This window comes from Alexandromys fortis, unplaced genomic scaffold (assembly GCF_014885135.2).
Source record: "Alexandromys fortis isolate MF-2015 unplaced genomic scaffold, M_Fortis_MF-2015_v1.1 scaffold_99, whole genome shotgun sequence".
Taxonomy (NCBI): Eukaryota; Metazoa; Chordata; class Mammalia; order Rodentia; family Cricetidae; genus Alexandromys; species Alexandromys fortis.
In genome coordinates this window covers 739,851-753,458 of record NW_026067982.1, presented here as the reverse complement: position 1 = coordinate 753,458, position 13,608 = coordinate 739,851, and the positions used below count along the sequence as shown (strand labels likewise).

The following is a 13,608-nucleotide window of genomic DNA, read 5'->3' as shown; positions in this document are numbered from 1 at the left end:
AAAACAGGCTAGCCCGAACTAACAAAGATCCACCTGCCTCTGCCTCCCAAGAGCTGGCATTAAAGGTGTGCGCCACCACAGCCAGCTAAGTTGTTTTCTTGATTGGGTCATTTGAGATCGGAAGATCCACCCCAAATCTACTTAAATGTGAGTGAAGATAAGGAGAGGCGCAGTCTTAGCAAGGCACAGAGAGCAGCCAGAAAGAGCAGCTGATACCCTGCATGAGCTCTGGACCTCTGCCCTTAGCTTGGGCATAAAGAAGCCACATCAAACAGTGATGTTTTTAAAGCAGAACAGATGTGCCTTGTGTGTCTGCCTCTTTTTCCAACTTGCAGACATAGCCCAACCTGGATCCTTTGGCATTCTAGCTAGTTCATAAATTTTCTTGGTGACCTCCTCCACCACCCCGCATCTTAACAACTAGCTGTCTTCTCTGCAGATGCTGGGTGTCAAACAGTCATCTCTGCTGGGATGACATCCTGTCCTAAGGATTCACGCTGTTATTAAAGAGTAGGGGGGGGGGGGCTGCGGCCATTGTGAGATCAGCTTCGGCAGGCTGTGCAGAGGATGGGGGGAGCATCTGAGACACACCATCTGGACAGCACTTTGGATTTATAAAAAATTTATTCAGGGTTATGGGTAAGGCTAGCTTAGCATGTGTGAAGCCCTGGTTTAAACACACACATACACACACACACACACACACACACACACGCAAATACCCTCTAATCTCAAGCCCACTGGCAAACTATTTAGAAACCTCTCCTTTGCTAATCCCTCATCTTTTTGTTTTTATATGAATGCCTGCAAATATGTGTGTGCACCACATGCATGCCCGGTACCCAGAGAAACAAGAAGAGGGTATTAGCTCCCCTGGAACTGGAGTTACAGGTAGTTATGAACTGCCTGATGTGGGTGCTAGGAACTGAATCCCTTCTGGATTTGAAGGGATTCAATTGCTCTTAACTGCTGGACCTTCTCTCCAGTCCATTTCTCTCCTGCTTTCAACTGCAAAATAGCTTTACAGAAAGAAGAAAGGACACGTCAGTAGCCTTGCACACTTTGTTTTCTGATTTCTCGTTGATGGACATCTGGAGACATGCGCTCACCCGGGCTTTTCTCGCTGTGTTCAGTGTCCACTTCACTGGGTTTGGGATTCATTGCTATTATCCTCCAGACTGCCCCGCTGTCAGTACAGAATTTCAGCGTTCCCAGATGTCCTAGGCCTCTGTCTATTATCTGGCCCCAGGGCCTCTCTTGGCCAGCTCTGAGCTGGCAGCCTGCTCACGCTGAGTTGCCATGGAGAAGGTTTAGAAACATGGTGGGCATGTTTCTGCCACCTGGAAACAAGTGGATCTGTATGAAAACCACCATGGCGAGCGAGAAAGAGCTCTTGGAGGGCAGCGCTGATGCCAAGGAAGCTGGATGCGGCGCAGGGATGTGAGCCTGCCCTGCAGTGTTGCTGCTTGGCATTCTGGGCAGGCAGCCTCCCGCTGACTACCTCAGTTCCTACGGAACTCCTGGGAACTTGTGTCAGACAGAAGGGCACAGACGGCAGAAAAGTTTGCCAATTCTAAGGAAATGGGTTTCTGTGGGAGCAAACCAAGTGGTATCTAGACAAGCCTGCGAAAATGTGTTCATCATACAGAATCCTCACCTAAGTGTTCCACAAGGCTGTCTGTGCTAGTTTCTCACGGGACCTGGATGTCCCAACAATATGACACCCCGTGTGCTATTGCACACTGAATAACTGCATGGGCTTCAGATACCCCAGCTGAAGCACCTGCCACCTCCCTGTCTGTTGCTTTGCAGGTCAGGAGCAGTTGAACCTCATTGAAAGTTCTGGGGACAGGTGACACCTTTTAGCATATAAAAATTATACAATAATGTTAAATAAAGCTAGTGATGTGGGAGTGTCATATATCAATCTGTTGATTTCATTGGTTAAGTTATAATAAACCAACTGCTTGGCCTCAGCTTAGAACATAGATGGGAGGAGTAAACAGAATAGAATTCTGGGCGGAAGAGGAAGTGAGGTCAGACTCTGCTCTGCTCCTGGACAGACCCGACAGCTCTGCTCTGGAGCAGAGACGCCATGCTCAACTCTCCCAGGATGGACAGAGGCTAGAATCTTCCCGGTAAGCGCACCTTGGGGTGCTTACACACATCATTAGAAATGGGCTAGTCCAGGTGCGAGAATTAGCCTGTAAGGGCTAGAGTTCATGGGCCAAGCAGTTCTTAAATGAATACAGTTTGTGTGTTGTTATTTCGGGCATGAGCTAGCCAAGCGGCCGGGGTGTTGGGGACGCAGCCCCGCCGCCGCTTCCTATTTCAACAAGCTAGCAATAGATTTTTATCTTGCTCTGTGAGTATAATCTATTGCTTATTGCCTTCTAAGCCATTCTAAATTCTGGTACTGTGCACATATGTCAAGCTGATGTACACATTGGAAATTATGACCTCAAAGTTACAGAACTGACTGCCTTTCTCTGGGAAAGGTCTGTATACTTTTTTCTGCTACTTGAGCTAGACACCTTCCTAATGCTTCAGCCCTTTAATACAGCTCCTCATGTTGTGGTGACCCCATGACCACAAAATTATTTTCATTGCCATTTCACAACTGTAATTTTACTATTGCTATGAATCTTAATGTAAATATCTATTTTTCCACTGGTCTTAGGTGACCCCCGTGAAAGGGCTATTTAACCCCCAGGAGTTATTGCGATCTACAAGTTGAGAACCACTTCAGTGGAGCTTTCTGTGATGTTCTAGATTTGTGCCCCCCCCCATATCATGGCCATGTGACTCCAACATGTGACTGCTGAACACTTGCCAAGTTGGAGCTGAATTTTCAGTTGTATTTAAATTTATTTAGCTTTATTTAAATTTAGTTAGCTTAAATTTAAGCAGACACATGACACTCGTGAGTGGTCTTTTGGGAAGGCCAGGTCCACAGCAGTGGCTTTCAAGTTTGAGGGCATGTCAGAATCATCCAGAGAGGTAGCTAACACCCAGATCAAAGGTCCTACTCCTGATATCTGATGCTGGTCTACTGGTCCAGGGACCACTCTGAGTTTTTCTGCTATAGAAGGCGCATTATCTCGGATATGGTAAGATTTAGCATCAGTATACTGGCCCCTTGTCTCTGGGCAGTGAATTTTATTCCACCTCATTGTCAGTAGGACCCATGGAGTCCAAATTTTAGGAGTCTCATAGATAGATCTACTGATGGACTACAAATAGCTGTCATTGGGACACTCTGAAAAGACCTTTATAAACTTATAAAATAATATTCCCACTGATTGCAGGAAGCAACAAAACACACTGCATAAATATGTGTATTGTCCAGTCAGGCTAACTGGGTCTAAACCAGCTCTGCACATTTGTTAGGTGACTTTGGAAAGACTGCTTAGTGTCTCAATTTTATCACCTCTAGAATGAGATTAAATATTTGTTATCTCAAAGACATCTTGTGAGAATTAAGTGCTTTAAAATGTGACCAGTGAAGATAGGAAGATGTCTTCGTGGTTAAGAGCACTAGCTGCTCTTCCAGAGGACTGAGGTTGGATGCCCAGCATCCACGTGGCAGCTCGAAACCATCTGTAACACCAGTATGGGGGTGGGGTGGGGGGTGGAATCCTATGCCCTCTTCTGGCCTCTTGGAGCAGGGCACCAGGCACACACCTGGAATGCAGGTGCAAATGCAGGCAAAACATTCACACGCATAAATTTAAAATGGTAATGACAAAAATACTAAATGTCACCTGCACGGCATAAGGGCTTTGAATGCATTAGTTATTATCAGTCTTGTAATCCTATCCCAAACTTAGCAAATTTTCCCATCTGCTCTGCATTTTGTTCATCCTGTGAGTTCTTTTCAAGCAAGCAGCTAGCTATTCCTGGGAGGCACACTCTGCCTACCCTCACTTTTGCGGAGGGCTCTGGGGACCTCTGAGAGCCCCTGGGGCTTCCCCTCTAGGATAGCCAAGGACAGAAGAAAGGTGACACCTGGGAGCACACCCAGCAGGGTGTTTCGTTCTTTGTCTTCACGGCCAGCCCACAGCCAGGGCCAGCACAGGCCAATCCATCTGCTTAGTGTCTCCGTGGATCAATATAAGCCATATAGCACAAATTCCAAAATGACCATCCATGTCAATCCAATTTTACTGCCTAATAAGGTAGTTTAGTAAACAACATACCTGCCCCTCCCCCCCAACCTGAGCCTAACACATAGCCCCAGGGGAACCATTATTCCAAGACCCTCTTCCTTCAAGATATTTGGGGGTCTTGTCATAGAGTGATTAACACAGACAACTCCAGAAGAGAGACCACCCAAATCTTGTACCCACCCACCCTTCAGTTCCAGGCTTAAGCTTAAGTCTCCCTAATTCCTTCCTTTACCACACCCTAAAACCAGTCAACACTGCCCACTAACTGCATGCTGTTTCCAGAGATTTCAAAAAATGAACTATTTTAACCACTTCCTACCAAGTAGGATCTATGTCTCCAATCTAACATACAACAGAGGGGCAGGCAGGAGAATGCTGGATTGGTCTAAATAAGCCCAAGGTACCTGCTCCTTTGACAAATCCCTTGCTCTGAAAGTGTGGTAGTCGTGTGGAATGGGTTTTCATGGCATTGTGAATACCATTCATTCTCTTACTCTCAGATGGGCCCAGATGTGAACAGAACACCTAAATTCCATCTCCCAGTCAATCAATCACACTAAGTGAAGGAACACCCTAGAAAGGCGGGGTATAGTATGTCCTGAAAAGCTTTGGTCATCCTTGAAGCTCAGTAGAGGGACCTGAAAAATGCAGATACCACACTTAATAGACAAGCATCTGAAGCAGTCTACAGATGAAACCCTTTAGCTCTCCGGAGGGAGGTGAAAGGAAGAGACCCCCCACCAAAGACTAGCTTGATTTCCCTTGTGAATAGCCCACTGCTCCCTGGGAGAACATGAGGGCTGCAGGTTCCTTCCCTCTTCAGAACCCCAACACTAGGGTTGGCAGGGTGGGTGTGCTTGCACACGTGTTTTTACAGACAGTAGTAGACGTGGACCATCTTCCTGACAGCTCCGTGAACTGTGAAAGAGTCAGACGCAAAAACAGGGTATCGGCACTGTGCCGGTGGAGAAGAAAGGCATAAGCCCTTCAAAGTGACAGGTGATTTAAAAGTCACGTGGGACTGGCATTTCTGCTCATGAGGGGCGTGCTTATGCATGATGAATGGGTAAAGGCTCTTGTCATCATGAGGGGCATGATTTTGCAATGATGAATTGGGGAGCAATAACTTTGTGTTATCAGCGTTCCTCAGAAGCAAACATCCCACATGCCATGCCTTGACATCCACCAGCCTCTAGCCTGGACTAACCCTGACCTGTCAGAAGCCAGGCACTGTGGACAGAGGTAGCTGTGAAGAGCTAGGGGCAGACTGCTGGGGAGCAGACAAAGCAGGAGGAGGTGCATTAGGTAGGATGCCAGAGAGCCCCATGTTTTGAGTCAATGAGGTGCCCTTCTGTAGAGACACATGTAACCAAAGCATGTGACCAATTGCAACACTTAGGCACTACTCCAGACATGCAAAGTCAGGCACTACATAGAACACTTAGCAGTTCTAGAATCTACAGGTGTCTGCTGCTGGGTCCCTAAGAGCCTCTTTCCAAGCTGTGCCAAGCGATGCCAAGCATTACTACACAATGGTGATGGCTGCCTGCCACCCTGAGACTGAGTGGCTTGGTCAGGAGGATCGTGAGACCGAGACTAGCCTGGGCTACATAGAGACTCTCTCAAAAACAAAGCACAATTTAAAAACGCCTGTTTCCTTCTTCTCTGGCAAGCTTCTCTAAGACATTAAGATAGAGCTGTAGTTATACAGTGCGGGAAAGGCAAGTCTCCATAGCAACCTGTGGCTGATGCCTGTTACCTAGATGCTGCTCATTTAAGTGAATGGGAGACTCTTGTTTAGCTAACTTTCTCATCAATTGAGACTTAACCAGAAATTGCTTGGGGGAAAGTTTTAAGTGGGAAATAGTTTTAAAATGTTAACTTTCTTGTCTTAGCAAGAACAGCTGAACAGTGGGGCAGGCACTCCATTTGGTGAACTGGGACTCTGCATGGCCTAAGGCTTGGTTTTCTTGGTCCACAACGATGATTTATGCCTCCTCTCTAAACTGACATGTATCACCCTGGAAGGTGATATTCTTGGTCTTTCTCTTTCTCTCTCCCCTGCCTTATAATTAAAAGCACATAGCATTGTAAACTTGACCCACTTAACCAAGCCTTTTGTGAAGGAAAAGGAGCAGCAATGATTAGTTGATTGGCAGAGGGCTTGTCTCTAGGAGTCCAAAGAGGCTTGAAGTTAGTATCTCGAGGGACAATTAGGTCTACTTGAGAATGTATATATTCAGGAGGGAAGTTAGGTAAACGCAATAGGGAGGCAGACACATGTTCATGACTTTGCACAAAATACCCCTAAGGTATCTCCAAGAGATTCAATTTTAATAACATCAAAACTGGTATTTGAGATGGTCGTGCTGGCATAGACTTTAATCCCAGCACTCAGGAGGCAAAGACGTGTGGATCCCCGAGTTGAGGCCAGGCTGGTCTACTGAGCGAGTTCCAGGACATCCAGGGCTACACAAAGAAACCATCTCCAAACACAAAGAGTAGTATTTGTCACATAGTGGGTGCTCAATGGATATTCACCAATGACTGCGGGTCTGCACACACATCCGTTCTACGCACCATCCAGTATTTATCTACTTGTCCTAAGGAGAATTGGTGGTAAATAAGATGCAGCCCCTTACATAGAATTGCATCTGTCTCAATGGACTGTGTGATGGAGGGAGACTAAGAGACAGACTACAAAATAGCCAGACTACAGATTACCTTCTCATTGCTGTACCTTGGATATAGTTTGCCCTCAGACAGCTCATATGCTGGGGCCTTGGTTCCCACGGTGATAGTATTTAGATGGTGGGACCTTGAAGAGCTGGAGCCTAATGGAAGGTATTACATTAAGGATCCCACCCTCAGAAGGAATGAAAGCTGGTGTTGCAGAATGGACTGGGTCTTGCGGGAGCGGCTGGATTCCTTAAAGCGCGTCTGGTTTTTCCTTGGTCTCTTGCTTCCTGTCTTTTTTTTTTATTATTTATTTATTTATTTATTTATTTTTTATTTATTTTTTTTTCTGTTTGTATGTCTGCAGGCCAGATGAGGGCACCAGACCTCATTACAGATGGTTGTGAGCCACCATGTGGTTGCCGGGAATTGAACTCAGGACCTTTGGAAGAGCAAGCAATGCTCTTTAACCACTGAGCCATCTCTCCAGCCCCTCTTGCTTCCTGTCTTATGTGTGAAACCCTCCCCAGGTGATGGAGGAAGGTCACTGGTTAATTAATAAAGAAATTGCTTGGCCCTGATAGGTTAGAACATAGGTGGGTGGAGTAAACAGAACAGAATGCTGGGAGGAAGAGGAGGTGAGGTAAGACACCTCAGACAGATGCCATGCAGCTCATCGCCAGGGCAGACACGATGAAGCTCCGACCCAGGATGGACGTAGGCTAGAATCTTCCTGGTAAGCACACCTCGTGGTGCTACACACATTAATAGAAACGGGCCAAGCAGTGTTTATATGAATAGTTTGTGTGTTGTTATTTTGGGGCATAAGCTAGCCAGGTGGCCAGGAGCTGGGTGGCAGGAACGCAGCCCAGCTCCCACTATACCCAGGTACCTCTGAAATGTGCTGTCCCCCTGAAGTCCTCATCAGAAGGCAAATAAATACTGGTAACATGCTCTACACCCCCAGAACTATCAGCAACAAATCTCCTATTTTTATCTTAGCCTTGGGTATTATGTTAGAGCAACATAAAACAGACCAAGATATCCCTCTAGCTCCACTACCCTGCATACCTTTAGCCTTTGGCAAATCCTGGTTACTTGCTCCATTGAAAACCCAGTCGGTATGCTTCCAAAAGGGAGTTTTCATTTTCCTGTCCAGATGGGTGTAGACGCTGGTTCCTGCCACAGCAGAACAGACTGGCTCGTCAGTGATTTCTTCTGAGATGGTTTAGGTTTGTTTTCTTGGTATTTGGCCGAATTAAAGCTTTTCCAATCCTTCCCCATTCCTACTCGTTATTCTTCACATTTTCTCTCTTTTGAACATCTTTACTCAGATGTTTCAAGGGAGTAAACGTGAGGCTGTGGCCACTTCAAGGTTGGGATCTCCCGGGTGGCAAGAAATGTTCAGCATGCTCAACTCTGGACACCCGTGACAATGCTGTTTCGGGACAATTCTCCCTGCCATGTCCTCTTGCTGCGTTTCAGAGTAAAATAAAACTTCTCTGGAAACTTAAATTAGGGACCCATGAAAGACTTTGGACATAAACCATCTTTAGAGAGAGCCATGAACATTTAAAACACGCAGGTGGCTCTCCTTCCATTTCTGTTTGTGTGGTTTGTTTTGACAATGTCTCACTGACTCAATTCAGTTACTCCCCTACTCCAGCTTCCTCAGTGCTCGGACTATAGACGAGAGCCACCATACCCGACTTCAGTAGCATACTCTAGCAGATGGCCTGGAACTCGTAGAACCATTTCTTACTGCCATCAGATTTATTTCTGTTTTTTAACTATACTCAGTTGTATGGACTTTTAGGTAAAAACCTAAAATGTTTGTATTTTTTACATCGTTCTCTTAGCGTCTAATCTGGTGACATTCAGGACTGGGCCTTTGCATGTGTGACCCTGTATCTGCAATGTGCTCCTCACAACTTCTCCTTCTCCACCGAATCATGACGGTCCGTCACATTCTCCAGCCACAGTGGTCACGTCACCCTGTGGGAGCCACTGCATCTGCAGATCCAGAGGGACAGAAATGGCAGTCGCTTGCCGCTGTCATCCCATGTTTGCACAAACCAGAGATCAGGAACCACGATTCCCATTCTACACCGGAAAGGTGATCTGCCCGAAGTCACGCAGTAAGGTGGGAAGCAAATGGGATAGAAGAGCAGGTTGGATAGCCACATGCCTCCCAGGGCTTGGCTCACAGCATCAGACTCAAATGCTCACACTTTGAGGAAAGTCGTTTTGAGGCTGGTGCAACTCAGGAACCACAAGATCAAAGGTCCATAGTCACATTCACTTTTTAGTAAATGCTCCTGTCTCAGAGACAACACCAGTTATTACAGCTCCCCGACAAGAAGGGAATGTGAGGGGAAAACCACCCATTCAGGAAACAAACCTTGGTACATAGCTCCTTTCCGGGCTTCACATTATCTCACACGTGACACCTAAGCACGGCTGTCTGCGACACAGGACTACTCTTAGCATGTGATGGGGTAGGGTCGATGAGGGGTGTGGGCAATAACCTGTCACTTTAGGGACGACTCTGCCAGCAGAACACACACAAAACACATCTAACGCAGGACATCTCTACCCTGATCCCTGTCTTTTTGGTACTTTTTTTTTTTTTTACTTCCTGACCTTGATTAATGCAAAAAAAGGTTGATTGACTTTCCACTTTCCCTGGTGAAGATGCAACCGAGAGGGTAAGAGTGGGGTCAGTTTCAGCTTCGTGGAAGGAGCACTGTATGGGTTAAAACTGCCTAGTGATAACTGAACCTTCTGACCAGGAAGTGGCTTGGCATTGCAAGTACCTCCGCCACACACACCACACACACACACACATACACACACACACACACCTCACACACTAGATGACCATCTCTCTGTGATGAACTACCCTGTCTAATGCCAGGAACCCATATTACCAGAAACAAACTAGGCTCAAAGCAGTCCTCCTGCCTCCCAACTCCAGGTCAAGAAAGGCACAACGGAGACCAACGGACAACACTGTAGTGGTGCTTTGGATCCAGGAGACCTTGAGGTACCAGAAGAGTTCTGATGGCCCCATCTGGCAGATGGGAAAGGTGAGGCACCAAGAGACTGATTAAATACTTCAGGTATAAATGAGAGGGTACCAGGAATTTAAAGAGGGAAGACTCTTACTTTCCTAGGGAAGAGTGATACCCTACCAACGCCAGCACAACGCAACGCAGAGGCAATTCTAGCCCTTCAGCCGCCACAGCCACGCAGCCAAGGATGCTAAATTGTCCTCCGGGCACTGAACTGTTTCACAGAGGGAATCCTACGCACTCCAGATCCCTCAGGGTTTCACCCTTGAGACTTCATTCAAGGCTGGAGCTTTAGGCAAGAATGGCCTGGGCAGGCACAGAAGGTAGCTCTGCTTCGTAAGGCAATAGCTTCTGTCTGCAGGAGCTGGCCCCACACAGGGACGCGGCCATCAGACACTGCCTCCACTGAACTACATCACCATCCACGGAAGCCTCACGGGGTGGAACACTGCTGCCTAAGGAAACCACCACCTCCGGGGAGGTGAAGGGATGGAGGGCTTCCATGAAAGCTAAACAGCATCACCAATCTGACCCATTTCCCATGCCGCGTGGGAGAATAGATGATTATTATCTGCAGATGATTGTCTAACTAGAAAGCCTAGGGACTCAACTGAAAAAGATTATGGGAACAGGAGAATTTGTTCAGGTGTCCGATTAACAGTCCAGTGCTCAAAACCATAGCTTTTGTGATCATTTGTGCATGAACTAACATCTTCGAAGAGCTGTGCTTTCTTGGGAGACTTTAAGTTCTGTGCAACTTGTATTTTGGAAGAGAGAGGTGAGTCTGGGCTATTATCTCCTCGGCTGCTCCAAGTGAAAATCATCTTAGACACAAATGTCAGAAAGATGGCCAAGACACCGACACCTGTGGCAGAAAACCCAACATTCACCTCTGTGCTCTCTCCTAGGGGGACCCTCCCCCTCCCCAGCTATTTTCTGTTCCAACCCAAAGACACAGGTGGATGTGGGTAAATTGTGCCATGTCATTTCCAAACGATGTAAGTCTGTAAAGCGACGGTGGCAGACGGAAAAGTACCACGTCTGGCTTCTCATTGTCTCATGGTTCATTAGTCTGGGGAGTTCATGGTATGGCCCCCGGACTGGAGATGCCTAGAGTTTGGTCCAAGAGGCTAAGGGAGGCCCCGCCTGGCTCTATAAAGCAGGATGGCCCGCGCACAGGGCAGCTGTCATTTACGGTCCAGGCTGGCATGTAGCTGGGCCTCTCGCACCATGCGGTCAAATGAGCGCGTGTTGGTCTCCTCCCGCACCTTCTCCCGCACGTGGAAGGAGGCCCGGGCTGTGGAGCGAGCGCTCTCCAGCGCGCTTCGCCTCTCCCGAGACAGCTGCTCGCTGCGCTCCAGCTTGCGCCCGATGGCCTGCAGCAGCTCCCGGCGGCGGCAGTCTTCGTCGCGCTCCACCTTCTCCTTGTTGGCTCGCTGGGTCCTCTCCTTCTCCAGGCGAGTCTGAACCACGCGCCGGGCTTTCTGCTGCACCGCCTCTTCGGCCACCTGCGCCGCGTGCTGCAGCCGTCGCTCGCCTGCCCGCGCCAGAGCCTCCAAGTGCGCCTGATGCTCGCGCTCTTTGCGCTCGGCTGCCTCCTTAGCCCGCCGACCCTGCAGCTCCTCCTTCCGGGCTCGCTCCCGAAGCTCCCGGGCGCGCTGCTCCTGCAGCTGCTCGTAGTTCTCCTGCGCGCGGCCCAAGCTGGCCTCCAGGGAGCTCCGCAGGCCCTCCCGCTCCTCGTGCTGCTGCCGGACCCGGCCTCGAAGCAGCGCCTCGTGGCGCGCCCGCTCGGCCCGGCTCAGCTCCCGCTTCTCCCGCCGCAGCTGCCCCTCCTGGCGCTGCTTGGCCCGCGCCGCCCGTTGGGCGCGCTCCCGGCGGGCCAGCTCGGCGCGCTCCCGCCCTTCCTGCAGGCCCTCCTCGCGCTGCTTCAGGTTCTGCTCCTGCTGCAGCTTGCGCTGCCGGTCGTCGCGTGCTGCGCGCTCCGCCCTCTCCCGCCGCAGCAGGCCCTGGCGCTCCGCCAGCTCCCGCCGCCGCTCCTCGCTGCGCTCGCACTGCTGCTGCCGCCTCCGCGCCGCCTCGCGCTCCTCCCGGCCCCGGCGGCCCCGGCGCTCCTCCACCTGCGCCGCCCAGGCGCGCCGGCCCTGCTCCAGCGCGCGCTGCTTCTCGCGCTCCTCGCGCTCCCGCCGCTGCTCGGCGCGCACGCGCTGTTGCTCCCACTGGCCGTGGGCGGCGGCGCGCTGCTCCAGCAGCAGGCGCTCCTCCTGGTGTCGGGCCAGCATGAGGGCGGCGATCTTGCGGTCGCGCTCGGGAACCCCGCGCAGGCCTCGCTCGGCGCGCACTTGGCGCACGATGCGCTCCACGTGCTGAGCGGTCTGCGGCGAGTGGCTCAGGTCGCCGAGGCTGAAGCTGCGGGCCGTGAGTGGCGCCAGATCGAGAGCCGAAGGGCGGCCCAGGGGGTTGGGTGCAGACGACGCGGACCCCGCAGGGTAGCTGTGCCTGGCGGAAGCTCGAGGTGGCCAGCGAAGCTCCCGCAGGCTTTCCCCGCTGTAGGACCCCGAGGACGAGGCGCCGGATTCGGAGCTGAGGGCACCGTCCCGCCGGCGGGACAGCGAGTCCAGTGAGTGGCTCTTCCTACCTGTCCGAGCAGTGGTGGGCGGGGGTCGGGTCCTGGCGGGGGGACTGGGTGAAGTCCTTCGAGTCACCCGCGATGCGGGCGAGGCCGGGAGGCTGCTGCCGCTGCTGCAGCTGCTGCTGCTGCCCGCGCTCAGCGCCGAGGCCGGGGCCGGGGCCGGGGCTGCAGCCGGGCCCTTGGGTGTGAACAGGCGCCGCTTCTCCTCGCGCATGATGCGCTCGCGCTCGGCACGGCACTGCTGCAGCTTGGCGAGCCGCTCGGCCTCGTAGGCCTCGTACAGGCCCGTGGCCACGCGCATGGAGCGGCCCGGGGCCTCGCGCACCAGGTCAGCCAGGGCCCGGGGCAGCAGCTCCACTGGCTTGACCGCACAGCGGGCACATGCCTCCAGCGAGCGGGGGCTGGTCAGGACGTAGCGGCTGCCCTCGGCCTCGGGGCAGGCGAAGTTGAAGAGATCGAGGTGCAGCAGCGGGGACTGCTCCCGACGCCCACCTTCTGCCCCGCAGGGGACTTCGGCCTTGCGGGGCGCTGCGGCGGAGGCTGAGGCCGAGGAGGCAGCAGGCTGTTGGGCTCCCTGGGCATCGGGGGGCACGGACGCTGTGGCCCCATCCCCTTCTGACCCACCAGGCTCCGCTCCCTCTTTCTCCTCTTCTGGCACCGGGTCCACCATAGCTGAGTCTCGTCCTTTGTTGGAGTCCCTGAGATGACGGGGAGGGGGACATAGAGGAATGCATCTGAGAGCTGTTTCTCCCTCCTCAACCAATATTTACCCATCCCAAGTTAATCCGATTTCAGACTAGGCTCAGGGGCCTGATGGAACGTAAATCCTAAAACCAACGTCCTGAAAACCCGGGCTAAGCAGTTGGGGGTGGGGGTAGGGGACGCTGGGGCTCAATCAGCAGCCTCAGTGTTCCTCAGTCTTAGAACGCAGGGCCTGTGGGGAGACTCCATTGATGTGAGGCCCGCTAGATGCATCCCCTTCCTGCTAAGACTGAGGCGCAAGGCAGCAGCCAGAAAGGGAGGCGCTGGAGGATTCCCGGGAGGATTAGCTATTTGTTTG

The 13,608-nt window shown here is 51.3% G+C and overlaps 1 protein-coding gene across 1 annotated transcript; it reads right to left on the bottom strand.

Moving 5' to 3' along the window:
* Nucleotides 1–9,682: 9,682 nt before the first annotated feature.
* On the bottom strand, nt 9,683–13,218 carry Ccdc177 (coiled-coil domain containing 177). The gene has a single exon (XM_050158646.1). The coding sequence runs from the start codon at nt 13,216–13,218 to the stop codon at nt 11,107–11,109; it is 2,112 nt and encodes a 703-aa protein (XP_050014603.1). The 3' UTR covers nt 9,683–11,106.
* Nucleotides 13,219–13,608: the final 390 nt, after the last annotated feature.

Bases quoted from the DNA above. Each gene is read 5' to 3' on its own strand.
- Ccdc177 (XM_050158646.1), bottom strand. From the start codon at position 13,218: ATGGTGGACCCGGTGCCAGAAGAGGAGAAAGAGGGAGCGGAGCCTGGT.